At 38.9% G+C, this 17067-nt stretch overlaps 1 protein-coding gene across 6 annotated transcripts in view; it reads right to left on the bottom strand.

Moving 5' to 3' along the window:
- Window positions 1–17067, bottom strand: part of LOC109408110 (kinesin-like protein KIF21A) — a 181858-nt gene that overhangs the window by 119496 nt on the left and 45295 nt on the right. For all 6 annotated transcript variants that reach the window (XM_029873554.2, XM_029873553.2, XM_029873550.2 and 3 more), the window contains one exon: window positions 12310–12532. In XM_029873554.2, the coding sequence (XP_029729414.2) occupies window positions 12310–12353 (44 nt within the window). In that variant the 5' untranslated portion in view covers window positions 12354–12532. The remainder of the gene's footprint in view (window positions 1–12309; window positions 12533–17067) is intronic.

Below are 17067 nucleotides of genomic sequence, written 5' to 3'. Positions count from 1 at the left end.
CTTCTTCTGTCGGTGGTTGAACGTTGACTCTCGTTCGGTGGCGGCGTCGAGCGATGGAGATGAGATGAAAGGAAAAGGATGCATGACGGAGACGTCTTGGTGGCGGAGGAAAATTCCTTGAACAGAAGAAGCTGATTGGTTCGGGCGTCGATGATGATGGTTGCTGCTCGCACATACGATCACGAGGACGGTTGATGGTTTCGGGCATGATCAATCATGTTGTTCGGCGGGAAGAAACTGTTGGATGGGCAGATGGACGGCGTGGCATGTTGTAGGAAAAAATGTGGCAAAATATATGCGATTACTTCTTCGCGTTGGCGTGAACAGTGAGGCAAGTACAATGATACACTATGCCCAGGGAGTCGCGAAAAATTTTCCCGACCGGAACGGGAATCGAACCCGCCGTCTCCGGATTGGCGATCCATAGCCTTAACCACGAGGGCCCATATAGCCGAGGCGGTAAACGCACGGGTATTCAGCATGACCATGCTGAGGGTGACGGGTTCGATTCCCGGTCGGTCCAGGTTCTTTTCGTAAAGGAAATTTCCTTGACTTCCTTGGGCATAGAGTATCTTCGTGCCTGCCACACGATATACACATGCAAAATGGTCATTGGCAGAGGAAGCTCTCAGTTAATAACTGTGGAAGTGCTCATAGAACACTAAGCTGAGAAGCAGGCTTTGTCACAGTGAGGACGTTACGCCAAGAAGAGGAGAGGAGAGGAGGAGCCTTAACCACTAGGCTAACTGGAGACCAGAGGGTAACGCACCTGAAAAAAACCCTCCGGAACCCTGAAAAACATTAAGCCCTCTTAAACCCGTTGAAAATCGCCCGAAACTCCAAGAAATCCTTTCGACTCCATGTGACTCCTTGTTGACACCTTGAGAGCCTCCGAAACCCCCGAAAACGTCTCTGAAGCTTCTTCATATACCCCAAAAATCGCTCTAATTCCCCGTTGCACTATGGACGATTTCCATACAAGCAGGCAGCCGAAAATATTTTAATCATTGGTTTTCGTTTTCTGTGGTATATACTATCGACATATTCTGATGGTGTACTTTTTCAGCATTTCTACTTTTCAAAAGGGCGTATGTACCCGACCAGATGCACATCTGGAGAAATCATTGGAAGAATTATTAGAGGAAAGTCTGGAGCAGAAATTTCAGAGGAATACACGGTTGACCTTCTGTAGCAGAAATATTTGAAGGAATCCTCGGAAAACTTCCCAGCATTTCTAGAATAAAAAATAAACCAGAAGGAATTTCTAGATGATCCTGGAGAAATATTCTGGAGGAATTTTTATACAAACATCTTTTGTAGAATTAATTCAAAAATCCTGTCAGTAACTGGGAGTAAGATTTATTTTGTGTTGTTTTATTCCTAAACACATCATCAGGAAAATTTCTTTGGAAAATCCTGAAGGAAATTCAGACTGAAATCCTTAAAAATCATTTTTTGGGAAAGCTCTGGAGCAATTTTTGGGAAAAAAACAACTTAGGAGATTCTTGGGAAAAACCGTGAAAAAAATATCGGAAGAATTTCTGAGGGAATCCTCGGAGAGGTAATGTTTCGAAGCATCCTCGACGGAATTATGGCAGATTTTTTGGAGCATAGTTTTGCAAAAGTTTTGGGAAAATTCTCAAAGAATTTTTTAAAGCAGCCCCTGGAAAACCATCTGGATAATTCCTCGAAAAAAACTTCTAGAGAAGCCACGGGAAAAGTCAGGTAATATTCTAGCAGGAACTGCAGAAAGACACTACTGGAAAAACTTTAGAAAGAAAAATACTAGAAGCAACTTCTAGAGGATGGCTTACAATTTATTAAACATTTTGCGCCAACACATCTTTTTTAGAATTCTTTCTAAATTTGGTTAATATTTTTCGTCAGGAAAATCTACATATCTCTACGATTTCTAGCCAGCTTTATTCTTCGAATGAGTGTAATCGGTTTTGTACCTTTTAATTCCGCCCTATTTATTTTTATAATAGGGCGGAATTGAAAGGTACAAAACTGATTACACTCATTTGAAGAGGGTATTCTGCTTAGAAGGTTCGAATAGTCGGCACACGATAACCAGCTTTAGCTAAATTTTTGCCATAAATAATGAAATACCCTTAGGTTTTTCTAGAAATGGTTCCGGAAAGTCCTACAGGCATTCTTTTGAGAACTGCAGGATTTCTTCATGGAAGTCGCCATAAAAGTGGTTTTAAAATATACATATAGATTTAAAAATTAAATTACACGGATTTATTATTATTTCCTACAGCAATTCCAGGAGAAAGTTCCTGTAAGTATCCTCAGAGTAATTGCTGAAATTTGTGAAGGTATATGTATTTGCAGGTATGCTTGGAGAAATTCTCAGACAACTCGGAAATCTACAGTGGATTTTTTTTTTTTTGGAAAAATCTTTGTAGCAGAAATATTTGAAGTAGCTCTCGGAAAACTTCCCTGCATTTTTAGAACAAAATCTTTTTAAAGGAATTTCTAGGTGATTCCCTCGAGAAATTTCTTGCGAAGTTCCTGGACAAATCCTCTGGAGAATTGCTAGAGAAGACCTTTGTAGAATTTCTGGAGAAATCCTAGAAATAACTCTCATTTTTTTATGTTTTGTTATTCCTAGGCACATCATCTGGGCGATTTCTTTAGACAATGTAGGAAGAAACTTTGAATAAAATTCTAAAAAACCCTTAATAGAAGTTTAGTAAAAGTTATCGAAGTTCTTAAAATTCGTGGAGAAAAATTCTCGGAGAAATTACTGCGGTAATATTTTGAAGCATGCTTGACGAAATTTTTATGTGGGAATTTCTGAGCAAAGTTTCGCAAAAGTTTTGAAGAAATTCCCACAGAAATTTTGATAGCAGCCCTCGGAAGAACTTCTGGAGGAATCCTTGAAAAAAGCTCTAGAGGAATAACAGGAATACCAAGAGCACTCAAAGAATTATGGGGAGGATTTTTTAGAGATCTCACTGTAGATTCCTCATATAAATTTCGTGGAAGATTCCTCTGAGACAATTTAAGAGAAACCCTTGGAGGAATCGTAGGTGAAATTTTTCTGCAATTCTAGGAAGATCATAACAAAAGTATGAAAATTGTTGTTAGAAATAACAATAGTTGATAGAACTCTGTTATTAGATTTTTTTCATGCGAATAACCATAACAAAGTATCAGAAAACGAAATGTGGGAAAAATCACAACTCAAAGCAGAACTATAAATATATGTGGGATACTGATGAAGTTTTTAAGCGACTGTTTTATCCAGCCGTAATGGGGATGGGGTAATGGGTTTTATCCAGTTCTGGGTCGGATACGTTTTCATCGTTTAACAATATTTTTTCTCAGTGGTAGCTTTTTTTTATCTTGAATAGATTTGAAAAAATTAATCGATATCTGAAATTTGATGATTCTGTAGCACGACGACCTCCTCGTTCGACCAAAGCTGAAAAAAGGACAAAAAGGGATATCCCTCATCAACAACATCTATCAAGATCTCGCCAAAATGCAGCCAGTTCTGCAACTGTGCGACTTGTCAAAGAGCGTGTGAGAAAGAACATATTGAAGGTGTATTTTCCGTCACAGGACTTTCCGGGGAAAGATGTTGCTTTAGCATTTACATGAAAAGCAAGCCTGTACGGTATGGTATAAAAATGTGGAGCACTGTCGATCCAAATAACTCAATGTTGTGTAACTTCGACATTTATGTTAGTAGGTTACTAAACAGACTTGAAACCTGACAAAATTTGGCACTAATCTTTTTTAGGCAAAATCGACAATAAACCCGAACAACAACAGGGAATACGTGTGGTCACCTAATAGGAAGCAATCAGTGAAGTACTAGATTGAAAGTAGTGAGCTGAATTTTTGTATGGTGAGATGATCAATTCTCCGTTTCTGCAATGAAATGGTACAAACAGCGTGGGTTATATGATTTCTTGCCTAATTTGATGCTGATTGAGCAAAAGTTTGATTTACTGTGTTGTTGTATTATTTGTTTCTTACATCTTCAACAACACAGTTACTCAAAGTTTTGCTCAAACAGCTTGAAATTAGGCAGGAAATCATATAACCCACACTGTTTGCACCATTTCATTGCAGAAACGGAGTATTGATTATCTCACCATACAAAAATCCAGCTCACTACTTTCAATCTAGTACTTCACTGATTGCTTCCTATTGTTACAACCATTATATAGCACTAACTGACGCGTTACTTTCGATAACTTTTTTACCAACTTCATTCTTGTAATGATTCTAGAATCTAATCCAGCTTCTGGCGTTGGGGGGTTGTGACGATAGGGACACTGCGTACCAACAAAAAAATAAATTCCCATTGAATTTCTTCCGAGTAAAGCTAAGCAGGCAGTCTGAAGTCTGATAGGTCGCACGCTAGGATTTGGCTGAGGTCGATAACACTAGTTTGCAGCATTTTTGAACTCGGTAAGCTGATGATCATTTTTGGTGTAGAATCATGCCCTGAGTTCGAAAACGCGAAAGAAAAAAGTTACAATAGAGCGGAATTTTTTTCGACTTTTCATACAAGGTTGATGATTTGAAATCGATTTTTGTTCTATTTTTAAGCAAAGTCACTCACTTCAAACATCTCATTCTCCGTAATCAATGCTCCGATTGCGCTGAAATTTTTACTGTATCTCGCCAACATATGATATGTCAAATAAACGTCGAAAAATATTTTTTAAGTTGGTTTTTTCTTATTGGAAAAAATACGTTTCTTCAAAAAAAATTTGGGAATTTTGCTAAAATTTAAGAAGATCGTCCCTAAAACTCGCCAATATCTTGAATTTCATCAATCTTTCGCAAAACTTATATTCAGATGATCGAATGGTATTGTATTCAGCTTTTAATTTATGGAAAAAGATTTAAAATTGGTTGAACAAAACGTAATATATTTGAATTTTAGTAAATTACATATTTTGAAAAGTGGCAAAACTCGATATTGAGCTAAAACTCAAAAACTGTTCTACTTAAAATTTTTTGAAGGTCGATTTCGAAATCAGCACTAAATTGTGCTTCAAAAATTTTGGTCGTTGACAGAAGTTCACGACTTTCGTTTTATTTTGTAAACTTGTGTAAGTGGCCACTTCCCTGGGGACATGGTCTCTAGTCCGGAACAAGGCCAAGTGGTTCCACCAAGGAAAGGGTATTCTTTTAATGGTCACCAACGAGCTGGTACTGAAAATTCATGAAGTTTGATTGGTTGCACGCTAGGGTTTGGCTCAGGTCAGTAATTGATCACTTCCCTGGGGACGTGGAATCTGTAATGTGGCCAGGTAGATCCCAGAGAGTTCATGAACGCCTCCGGATATTGTCGAAACATTTTACTGAGTTTTTGTAGGAAAAATAGCCTAAAAATTATGCGGGGTAGGATTTCGTCCGAGTGCCAGTTCGCGCGCGTTTGCTTCGGTGGTTCGATTTTTTTCTTTTTCTATTCCGAAGTGAGCATTTCGACGGCGGCGGACCCAGCGTGCATCAGTGTTTGGTAGGATTTCGTCCGGGTGCCAGTTCGCGCGCGTTTGCTTCGGTGGTTCGATTTTTTCTCTTTCTATTTTGTATTCCGTAGTGAGCATTTCGACGGCGGTGAGCGTGCGGTGGACGCGTCGTGGATCGAGTCGGTTCCGAATTTTTCGCTTCCCGTCGGCGCTAGTTCCCCATACACTTTTAGTTGATAATAAATATTTTCTTCTCAAAAGAGTGAAAAGTGTGTTAGTTCGGGCTCGCCGGTCAAAAAAAATCCATTCTTTTTGGCTAGTTTTTGCGTCGAAAAGTGGTCGGTTGTTAACGGCGGTTTGTGTATATTGATCTATTGTCAAATCATATCACCAACCATAGGTGACTCCCGGACTGACAATGTACCTTACCCTACTAACAAAAAATTCCTTCCTGAGACAAACGTGGAGATGCAGCGATTCGCGGTCTTTTTTAACAACGTTTGTCTTACTAACATTCCCTCCCTTCCTCGATGACCGTAAGGACGTGGCCGGCGCCGTTATTGACCCTATTAAAGTTGAGAGCTCCCGAACTGTGTACGTTGAGAATAGTAAGCTAGTCCTAAGCCCTATTCATTGGTTCCTTGAGCAATTTCGATTGCTCTGGTCAATCACGGAGTAGCAACTACGAATTGTGCGGTCATCTATGCTCATGCTCATGCTCATGCTCAAAATAGCCTAAAAATTATGCGAAAATCATCAAGCTGATGACAACTTCTAGAGTTCTCTGGTTCAAGATAATCTATTACCACAACGGAATCCGAAATATCTCCGTAATCACTTGGCCAATCCAATCAAATTTTGGATCATCAAAACAAGGGAAAAATCCCGTGCCAAAAGAAATAAAATCGGCTAGGATTTAACTAAGTTAGAGCAAAATGGAGGTGAGGTAAAAATGATGTTCCAAAAAGTATGTTAGTACAGCAAAGTACACCAAGCAACACTAAAGGAGAAACTTCAGAGAATACAAATACAGTCAGGTCGCGTAAAAAAAACTCAGTTCAGAATTCGAAAAACCGCGTAAAAAAAGTCGCACCATTTCTCGACGAACCATGCAAAAATAAGACGATGATTTTTTTTTTGAAAGGAGTTTTCATTTACGCGGCCGCGTAAGTGAAAACCGCGTAAAAAAAAGACCTGACTGTATGGGTGCCACAATGGCTGACTTTGAACCCTACTCACGTTTTCAAGAGCACCAATCTTTAAAATTCGTAAACAAATGCGCTCGATTTGGAAAAATTGCCTCTTTTTGAAAGTGAGCAAAACCAGGATAAACAAGTGGTTCGATACTTTGTCCGTCAGATTTGTGCCTCCAAAGTTTGTATGCAAAATTGCAATGGGAGTTCTTGATGTTTCACCTTAAGACGCATATATGGCTGATTGTCATTCAACAACCTGCTGTAAAAGCGCATTTTAACTGCCTATTGATGTATTTGTTATATTAGCAATAGTTTTAAGTATGTAAGTGATTGCTTTGTAATTTGTTTTAATACACTTCATTTGAGGCAAAAATGCCTGTTTATGTTTTTATATGAATATAAATAAATAAATAAATTATCAGGGACGTCAAGGATGTCCAGAAGAAATATCTTTCAATTCAGCTTTCTGCATCAGCATGGGAACGCAGGGCTATAAGTATGTAAGTATAATACAAAAATTGTCATGATGTTCGAATGAGTGTAATCAGTTTCGTACCTTTTAATTCAGCCCTATGTTGCTTATCCTTTGACAGATACGCGTATTTCGACTAAAGCCTGTATCCGAAATAATCGGGACACAGAAGTACGGCTGTAGCTCTGTAATAAATCGGTAAAAATGGCCAAAAAATTGACTGAGAACTCTCTGGTGTATGTTTATTATTTGTGCCAAATTTCATAAAAATCGATGCATTACTTATAACTGTGGATGAAAAACAAACAGACGTGGTTTTTAGCATTTTGTACAATCATGACCAATTTTCATTCGCATACTAGATGGTTCTTTTATGCTGCAGTTCAAGGTTCTGTGAGGATAATTATGAAACTTCATTAGCAGTTATGATACTTATAGAGACACTTTCTTGCAAAATTCCATCAACATTGATCAATTGATTTGAAAGCTACCGGTGTTGATAGGGGTGAGTGTTAGTGAAAATATTTCGTGTTTTTCATGTGCTATGTTTGCCTATTCATAACTTTTGAATTTCTCTGCCAATTTTCATGAAATTTTCACAGAAGGTAGTCGACTATGTGTATATTATGCCTGCAAAATTTGATGATTATTGGTATAGTACTTTCATTACTACAATTGAAACAATAAAGTGTGCTGACTAGTTGCTGTCTGAGGGGCTAAAATCACGTTCTGTCCCAATACATGTTTCAACTATAAAATTGTTTAAAGTGTATCGATTTTGTTGAAATTTTCCCTATGCAACAAATGTAGATTGAGTGGTTTATGTTCAAAATTCCAGCCATTTCCTTTGCCAAATTCAAAAGTTATAGCGCCGACAAGCAAAACTAGGGTCTGTACAAAATTGAATGGCGCACATTCTACTCCTTCATTGCTACAACAAAAAGTACTGCACAGATTCCCATGAAATTTTGTAGGTGGAATGAACACATCTTAATATGTTATTAGGCCAAATTCGAGCATTTTTAATGTATCTATGGCAGAGTTACAGCTGTATTTCTGTGTCCCGATTATTGCGGATACAGGCTTTACCACTTGCAATCTTCCTCAGTGTCAGTTATCCACACTAAAGAAGATTACAAGTGGTAGTCGAAATACGCGTATCTGTAAAAGGATAAGCATTATAGGGCGGAACTAAAAGGTACGAAACTGATTACACTCATTCGAAGAGGGTATTCTGCTTAGAGGGTTCGAAAAGTCGGTACAAGACTGTCATGGTGGTTGAGAGGCATAACTAATACCTATCTGCTACTTCAACATTTTTTTAATTTAAAGTTAGATAAACTTTTAGATGAAAAATCTGTAATTGATTCTATCCTGCCTAAAAGAAATACACACTTCAGAGAAATGATTGCTATTTTGTCAAGGCATTTTTACTTCATTCCCCTACTTCTACAATTGATTCATAAGGTGGACGAGAAATTTTGAAAATAGTTAGAACTAGACACATCCTTTAAAGATATTCTCAAAGTGTACCACAATTATAAGTATTAGTCAGCCTATATAAAACGACCAATAATACCCAGGTAACCACTAAGCATTTGAATAAGCCGTGTATCAGCCCGTATTACGCATTTAAACTGCTTGCTGCCCTACATAAGCAGTTCGAATACATAGCTGCCTTGAGTTAGCATAAGCTGTGCTGCTCAAAAGCTTTTGGCTGTTAATTAGCATTTCAACTGCTTGAAGTGGTTTCACTTGGGAGCATACATAATGCTTTTCAACTGCTCTTTAAATGTTAGGAGCAAAAAGGTTGGGAGATATGTTACGCATTTGGCAACACATATTGTCTCTCTCTTACAGAGCCTATGCTTCTGTTTACAAATTTGTGCATCTTATTTGTTTCTTCATATTCCCCTACTCATACAAAAGCACCATAGAAAACATTACTGCTGGATTGGATTGGGAACTTGTCCATCAAAAAATCACCAATTATTTATCATTCCGTCGGAAAATATGTGCTGAATAGGTGGATGCTTTGGTGTATCATAGGATTGTTTGAAAGAGGGAAGAAAGAATCATATTCCACAGATATTTAAAAGAGGGGATCGTAATGCGTACCACAATGAAATATCTCAATGACAACAAGTTTTGGATGTTGAGTCTGAAGCTTCGATAACATCATGCTTTATATTGGCGATTAAATCAACGCACGCCACCGGAACAGCTTCAGGATCGTGGATCAGGAGCAACAGAATCAGAAGCAGATATGATTATTCAATCTCTGGATCGTAAGTTCAAACCTACATCACTACAAAATTCAGCAAAAAAGTACCACCTAGCACCGGCCTGAAAATGGAAGGACAATGAAGCGGGGAAGCAGGTTGAGAGAACGAGAAGCAGACGTCAATCTATTTTTGTTTTTTTGTTTTTGCTCGACGAGGCGTTACGCTTCTTTGACATTTCGTCACGACGTTCCTGAAGGGATAGCACTAAGACAGCCCGTTATTTTGCCAAAATCTGCTGTGAGGTAACACTATAGGCGCATATACGGCTAATTAGCATTAAACGCCTTGTCGTAAAGACTACTATAATGCTGAAGGAATGCTATTTTAAATGCTTACTGGTTACTTGGGTAGTAATGACGGTGGTAGCCTCCTTCTACCTCTAATCGAGTTCGAGTAGTACTACTTTCTTAGACGACAACAGATTCACCCAATTTATGAGACAGCTGATGGTCATTAGGGGAAACTCTCACCACCAGGATAATTTCGTTTCGTCACATACTTCACTCTAAAGTGGCGGCGGCGGAATAAGCCGGTCAAATCTTCTCAAACCTCAATTGTGAAGCTCGCCGTTGGGCGGGACGACAACAATGACATTGAGCGTTCCTCAATTATTTTCGTTCGTGGCCACATACAATTGCGTGAATGATTACTGCTATGCAGCAGGGTAGACGATTCAACCACCACCGCGAGCGATGTCATGAATCACCAGAAGCCGCTACGCTACATGTGTAGTGCGCGTTCCTGTTCAACGAAGCTACAAGTTCACCCTCGCCTCGGACTCGGTCGTTGTTGTTGTTGAGGGGAGAAGCTGAAAAAGTTTAAAACCTCGACCGGCAGTCAGTAAAAACTGTGAATTGCTGCTATATGATCAACCTACGGTCTGATGATTAAAACTTGTGAAAACGTAGCTTTATTGATGAATCTGCTTTGAAAGGCAAGTTCTTCATAACCATAAAAAAGAACACTTTAAGCAACTTTGAATAAATATTATGTGTAGTCAGTCTGAATTCAATGCCTAAATGAGGGGCCCAGAATCAAAGGGGTGTAAGTAACCATTTTGTCGATTTTGAGCTAAGCATATACAAAAATTCTACAGATTTCAAGCTTTTAGGAACTTTTTTTAGTTTTTTTACGATGATTAGAAAAATTACAATAAATCGGAGAAAATTGGGTCATTTTTGAAACTCCATACGTTTTGTATGGAATGAAAAATTGGTGAATAACTTTGGATTTCATTTACTCGAAAGTGAGTTATTGTCACTTACACCCCTTTGCTTCTAACCCCCTCAAATGTGATTCAGTCTAATCGAATTTACGAATCAATAACAAACCACTTAATGTTGAGGAAGTATTTTCGTCGTTGTAATTTAAATGTTCTCCTCGTATAAGATTTCATATCCAAGACTCCTTATGGCTTCACATTTTCTATGATACCAATACTAAGTTTAAGAGTGTAAAATGCTAGCAACAACACCTCTTCACTAAAACGACGATCCCTCATCCCGTCATCATCGTGTGTCGTGACTGTAACGTTGATGTACGAGAGATACAGAAAGCATTACCGCATTTACGTTATCCAACACATCGAGGAGGGGCGGATGAGTAAATATTAAGTGTCATCATGATCTCTCGGCTCCGACCGAAAAGTAACATTGTTTATATAAATCTTCTGTTTGATGTGAGAGGCCTCTATTCATACAGGCGCTGATTCAACGCAAACTGAAGCCTGTTGCCGGTGCGTGAATGTCAATAAACACGTTTATGTGAAAGCATGGTCAGAATGTAAATTGTGTTCTATACTGTGCGATCTCTGAGAAACGAACAACCAACATCCGGAAAAGAACAATGATTCAACCTGGGTTAATGTTTCCCCACAACGATGCACCGGCGGCGGATTAGAGGAAGCAAATAAAATAATAAACATATTAAATAATAAATTGGTAAAGCACACGTCGTGCATGGTAAAATATGTCTGCTGGTGGCGAAAGTTTACCTGCAACAGGAAACCGAAAAAGGTACAGAAAAGAATACGAGCCAAAAAGATTGGTCGCTTGAACATAATTGTTCTCAGGAATTCAAGTGAGAATGATGAAAGTGTTGTTTTATTTGACTGACGTTTCATTTGGAATTACAATTTTCAGTGATTGCGATCCCAATTTTCCTATATTTCATCACTTTATAAAATTATTTGTATTTTAGCAAAGTTTTCAGATCCCAATTTGCCCAATTTGGTGAGATCGTTCCTGCTTATCGCTTAACAACATTGGTTTCCAAATTTGGACAAACATACTTTGTGGTTATTACCTTTCTACTAACAATACCAAAACTCCCGAGTCGTGTTGCATTTAAGGAGGTGTATAGGCACACGAAATGTGAGTTCGTCCTTCGGAAGGTAAGTGATACTAAACATCTCATTAATAAAGATACAAGATGTGCTTTAATACAGGACGGGAAAAAGGTCTTATACAATGGCCTAGGACTGGAAACCCTACAAATTTAAACGTCTTTTTCGGCTCTCTCAATGCTAATGCTTCAAAATTTCGCAGGATTCATACCACAGGGGTAAAATAGTGGGAAATGTCGAGCAAATATCCGCCAAGAATTTGTTAACATTCTGCAATAACTACCGTAGCAATCTATCAAAGATCCATAATACAAATTTCACTTAGGACTAGGAAAGAGCCAGAGATCTCCGAATTTTCAGGTCACTATTGCTCTTTTTCAAAAAGCTACGCTATTCTGATTGGCTATACTCAACTCGAAAACTTTAATGTGTGTTCTTTGAAATATGAAAAAAAAAAAATAGATCTAGAGAATTATCTAGAGATATAGGAAAGGGAGAACATCGACAATTTGCCCATCCTCACAAGTATGAAATCTTCGGGGGAAAACAAAGTTTAAACTATTCTTACCTGACGGCAACCCGAACCGAGGATTCCTTATCGTCGTCTGACATCTTGCCACCTTTGGTGAAGGTACACTCTTCGTATCCGCCGTGCTATGTGCTCTATGCTTGCCGCCCGAGAAAGAGAAATTTATTCATCCGTCGGTATTTCCCGGATTAGAACAATAGTCACCAAACAACACCACAATTCACACACTTTTAATATCCTCTTTCACATGCGGCACACAAATCTGAAACGGAGAATAAAAAATCATAAAGACGCACATTAGCATAAGTTTGTTAACATTTAACTTCACTTGAATTGAATAATTTGCTAGACCTCTCTCACTGTATTTGGCAACCACCTTATACCAAAGAAATCGTTTTGTTGAGCATGCACCTCTTTTGCTTCCAAGAAATGTTCAAGTACATGGTAAACCATGTTGGTTGAAATGATATATATTTTTTGTTACTTTCGCAAATAGCCAGGCCACTGCCGCCGATGACCGGCTGAGTTTAACCAAACAAAAACCGCGCCACCGCCGGACACGCAGCACAGGTAAGACAAGTGGCCTGGTGGCCGCCACCATGCAACTCGTCTGCCAACGCGCGCGCGAAAGTCAAAGCAACGTCAGTTTGGTTTCTGATTTTTTATTTTGTTGTTGCTTCGTTCGTGCCCAGTGGAGATTTGTTGAACCGTGACAGCACCGCCGAACAAGTTGTGTCGGTTTTGAGTGGGAAACAGTGCTTCAGTATCGCTACTGTTTGCAAAGTTGTGGATGTTTCGAGACCTTACAGGCACACACGTAGTAACTAGGAACTAAAATAAATAGTAGAACCTTTCTTTATAATTCAGAATTTTAAAGAATTCATTAAAAAATGACACAAATATGTTTTTATTTGGGTAAACATTGTGTGTATTTCGTCCAACACTTTTACAAAACAAAGACTGAGCCAACACACGAGATTCTAAGCTGTTCCCAAGATCAGCAACGTCTTACATTTCCGCTCGTGGGATTTTTCTCGGCCTGAGCACGTCATCTTGCGAACACAATATTTGTAGGATTGATACTGTTTAATATTTAAGAAAGTTGTTCTCGTCAATAAATTTTCCTGGAATTTTTTTCCATAGCTCTGTTGCAGTCGATACTGTCGTATGATGCCTTAAAATCGATGAACAGATAATGCGTTTTCACCTGGTTTTATGGTATATCTACAGGATTTTCTGTATATTAGAGTATAGTAGGTAGTACATAGTCGACTGGCCGTCAACGAAGCCGATCTGATGACTTCCAATTTTTTCGTTATTACTGGTAGACGGCAGATGACCTAGGATAACACCTTGCAAGCAAAACACAGAATGCTAATCGCTCGGAAGTTCTCACACTCTAATTTGACGTATTTTTCGCAGACAGATCATTACTCCTTCCCTTCCCCCTCCAATAGCTGTTCCGTCACTTCTGCGTACCTTTTTTCGCTGTCCCATTCATGTGTTCGTTAAAGTCCTGCTTCCAGCTTGCGATCTCCTCACGATGGTTAGTAAAGATACCCCTTTCCTTATCTCTATACATTTCGGCCAACGCCACTATGCGTTGAACTTGTCGAAGAACGCCACAGCAGCTTCATTTCTTTGCACTACGCTACTCCCAGGCGGTCTCTCAAAAGAGTTGAGTTTGCTGCTCCATGTTGCAGTATTACCGCCCGCACTGCGTTCTTCTCTTCAAAAACCGCTCTACAGTTCTCATCGAACAATTGTTCCGACTACATCATTCCACGCACCGGACAGTGCTCACAGCTGGGCTGCGTTGATGGCTGTTTTTTACTGAACGTCATCATATTTTCAGATCGGTCACATCGATCCCACCGTCGTCCAGCAACGCTGCCAAGAAATTATTGTTTCAGCCAAGATCCAGGCGGTCGTTGGTACCGTACATTGTTAATGACTGATGTTATGCTTTGGACGCAATTTAACCATAGTCATGCATTGATCAGTGCTGATGTTATCAGCAGGGCCGATGCGCACACTTATTCAGCAAGATCATGCAAAGGGTAACGGATCCGATTGCTTGTCGATACAGGAACTTTTTGTAATGAAAATTCCTTTGTTATCTATGGACATAGAGTATCTTCTTGCCTATCACATGATATACACATGCAAAATAATTATTTGCAGAGGAAGCTCGCAGTTTAAAAAATGTGGAAGTGCTCATAGAACATATAGAACTTTTAAATGCAGGCTTTTCCAATTTGGGACGTTTCTCTAAGAAGAAAAAGTAGAAGAAGTAGTGCCTCGAGGCATAGAGAAATACAATCTGTATTACACTCCACACTGTATGTGTTACTGTACACTCCTTTATCTGTTACTGTAACAGTTCCACGAACAGGTGCTTTTCAGTTGAAACTATGAAACTCGAAACATTCAATCATAAAGAACGGTTTATCTAACCCATACCAAGTTGTAACAATATGTCATATTGTGCAGAAATTATCAAATAATATAAGGATGAAAACTCAGCAGACATGGTAGCAATATATAATAACCATATCTCAAACAGTTTGTGGTAATATTTGCGCAACACACATACACATGTGTATTTCACTGTATGCCACTTAAATTCGACAGTATGCCAACAAGTCGGGGAATTCCGTGGGGAATTCCAGCAGATATTACAGCCCAGCCCAACCGATCTGAACTACCCGACATCCTCCGTTTATGCAGGATGCGCTGCTCGGTATGACGCGTGAAAGTATTTCGCCATAGTTAGAGATGAGATAAAGTCAAGGAGAAATATTAATTGAATAAAAAAAACCTTTTGTGAACGCATAACCACCTTTTATTTTTAAACGGTTTAAATGCCGTTGAACCATCAAAATACTGAGGAAACCATAAATCAAGAATAAGAATAACACTTACATTGCTCGTGTTTTTCTTCCAGATTTATTGCTAAACTATTCTCTATTCATTTGCTAAGCACTGGATTTTCCCAAAAACTGGATTATATATTGACCGTATACTTGCCTGTATTGCGAAAAAAAAATTCGAGAAAACGAACGATTTTTTATGGTAACCTATTCCACTTATACTGTAATTTGGCGGATCACCATTTGTCAAACTAGCAAATGTGTACATGGTATGGTTGTCTTACTGTTATCTCGGAACGTCTGTGAAATAGTTAAATGTCAATTGCTTATAGTCATATACAGTATAAGAAACGTTGCATTTACAGTTTGTGACTATGCGGGTCTGTAGTTCCTGATATCGATTATATAATTAGTTGTGGTAAATCGCTTTGGCAAAAAGCAATGTTATTCTTGACTAGTGCAAGCCCAAAAATGCGTTAGAAATAGCGACCATTAGGGATACATTAGGCTCCAACAAGACAATGTTGATTTAATTTAAAAAGACACATTTAGATGCTTATTGAACGAATTTCTATGAAAATTATAATTATTACAAGTATTTCCTTCGGGACTTACTTGTCGAAAGATTTCTGGGGAAAATACGTGGACACTGTTTGAAAGATCATGTGGTGTTATTCATCGAACGACCTACTGCTGGCAAAAATCTTGGAGCAGGCTATGCCCAAAAAACCGGTATATATTCTCAAAATGACGCCCTGCAGCGATAAGGAAATCGAGTGTTTGCGGATGCCCCCAATGGAGAGTCTTGACGCCACTTTTGTAAAATCTCATAGCAAATATGCAATTGATGGTAAGCTCGACTATAGTTGAAAACTGTTTTGTTTTGCCAAAATCGACGCTGCTTTTTTTTTTAATTTTGTTTAATGTTTCGGTCAAGTACTTAATTCCGGAGTGCTAACTATTGAACAACCCGTTCTTACCTATAGGGATTCAGAATTGGCTGCGATTGTGCAGGAAAACTCGATCCATGTATTTTGATTTCGTCAAGACCGAGAAGCCACAACAAAACAAATACGCTATTGAGACAACTCAATAATAGCTGTTGTCCTACTTATGGTTTTTGCCGACAGGCTGCTTCATTTAAAAGACACGGATACCATCTTCAGCCAGCGGCTGTACAGACTACACAAAAATTAACACTAGACAACGGACACACGGATCATGCACCAGTGGATACGGAGAAGAAACTATTCTCGTGAAAAGTTTCATCGCCCGGAGCGGGAATCGAACCCTCACCCCACAGCATGGTGCGATTAGAAGCTTGGTGACCAGGGCCGGATTTACAAATGTGGGGGCCCTTTATATAGAGGATATATTGCTAATTTAGAGATAAATTTCCGTTTTACGGAAGATTGAAAAAGCTACCGCAGCTGAGTATGCTGTCAGACTACTGATTTTCACTGAGTTATCATCAAACGGGTCAAAGATGCCTAGGATACGACGCCGATGATCAATGTTTGTTGTTGCTTCCCAGAGCAATTCACATTACAAGCATACTTTGATTAGACCATCTGTTGCAATGATATGATGATTCTCAGGGCTGCGGTGTAGGACTTTGACAGCTGCGGTAGAACTCGGCGGCTACCGCAAAGTGGAAATTTTTCAAAAAATCCGCAATATTTTTGCCAATATAACATGGAAAAATTAAAAAAAATGATCCTTTCTTTTCAAATGTGGCCACGAAGGAAAGTATTAACCCTTCGGGACGAGCGCTGTTGTAAAAAGTACAACACCATCAAAAATCCTCGTTCGTTGTATACAGCGCGAACGCGGTGGAGCTTCGGTTGCTGGATGCCGAGCGTCCTGAAAGATTAATGTCGTTAGGGAAGAATTTGAATGTAGAATAAAAGACAGAGCTAGGAAT

Source organism: Aedes albopictus, chromosome 2 (assembly GCF_035046485.1).
Source record: "Aedes albopictus strain Foshan chromosome 2, AalbF5, whole genome shotgun sequence".
Lineage (NCBI taxonomy): Eukaryota > Metazoa > Arthropoda > Insecta > Diptera > Culicidae > Aedes > Aedes albopictus.
This window is presented reverse-complemented; position numbering and strand designations above follow the sequence as displayed.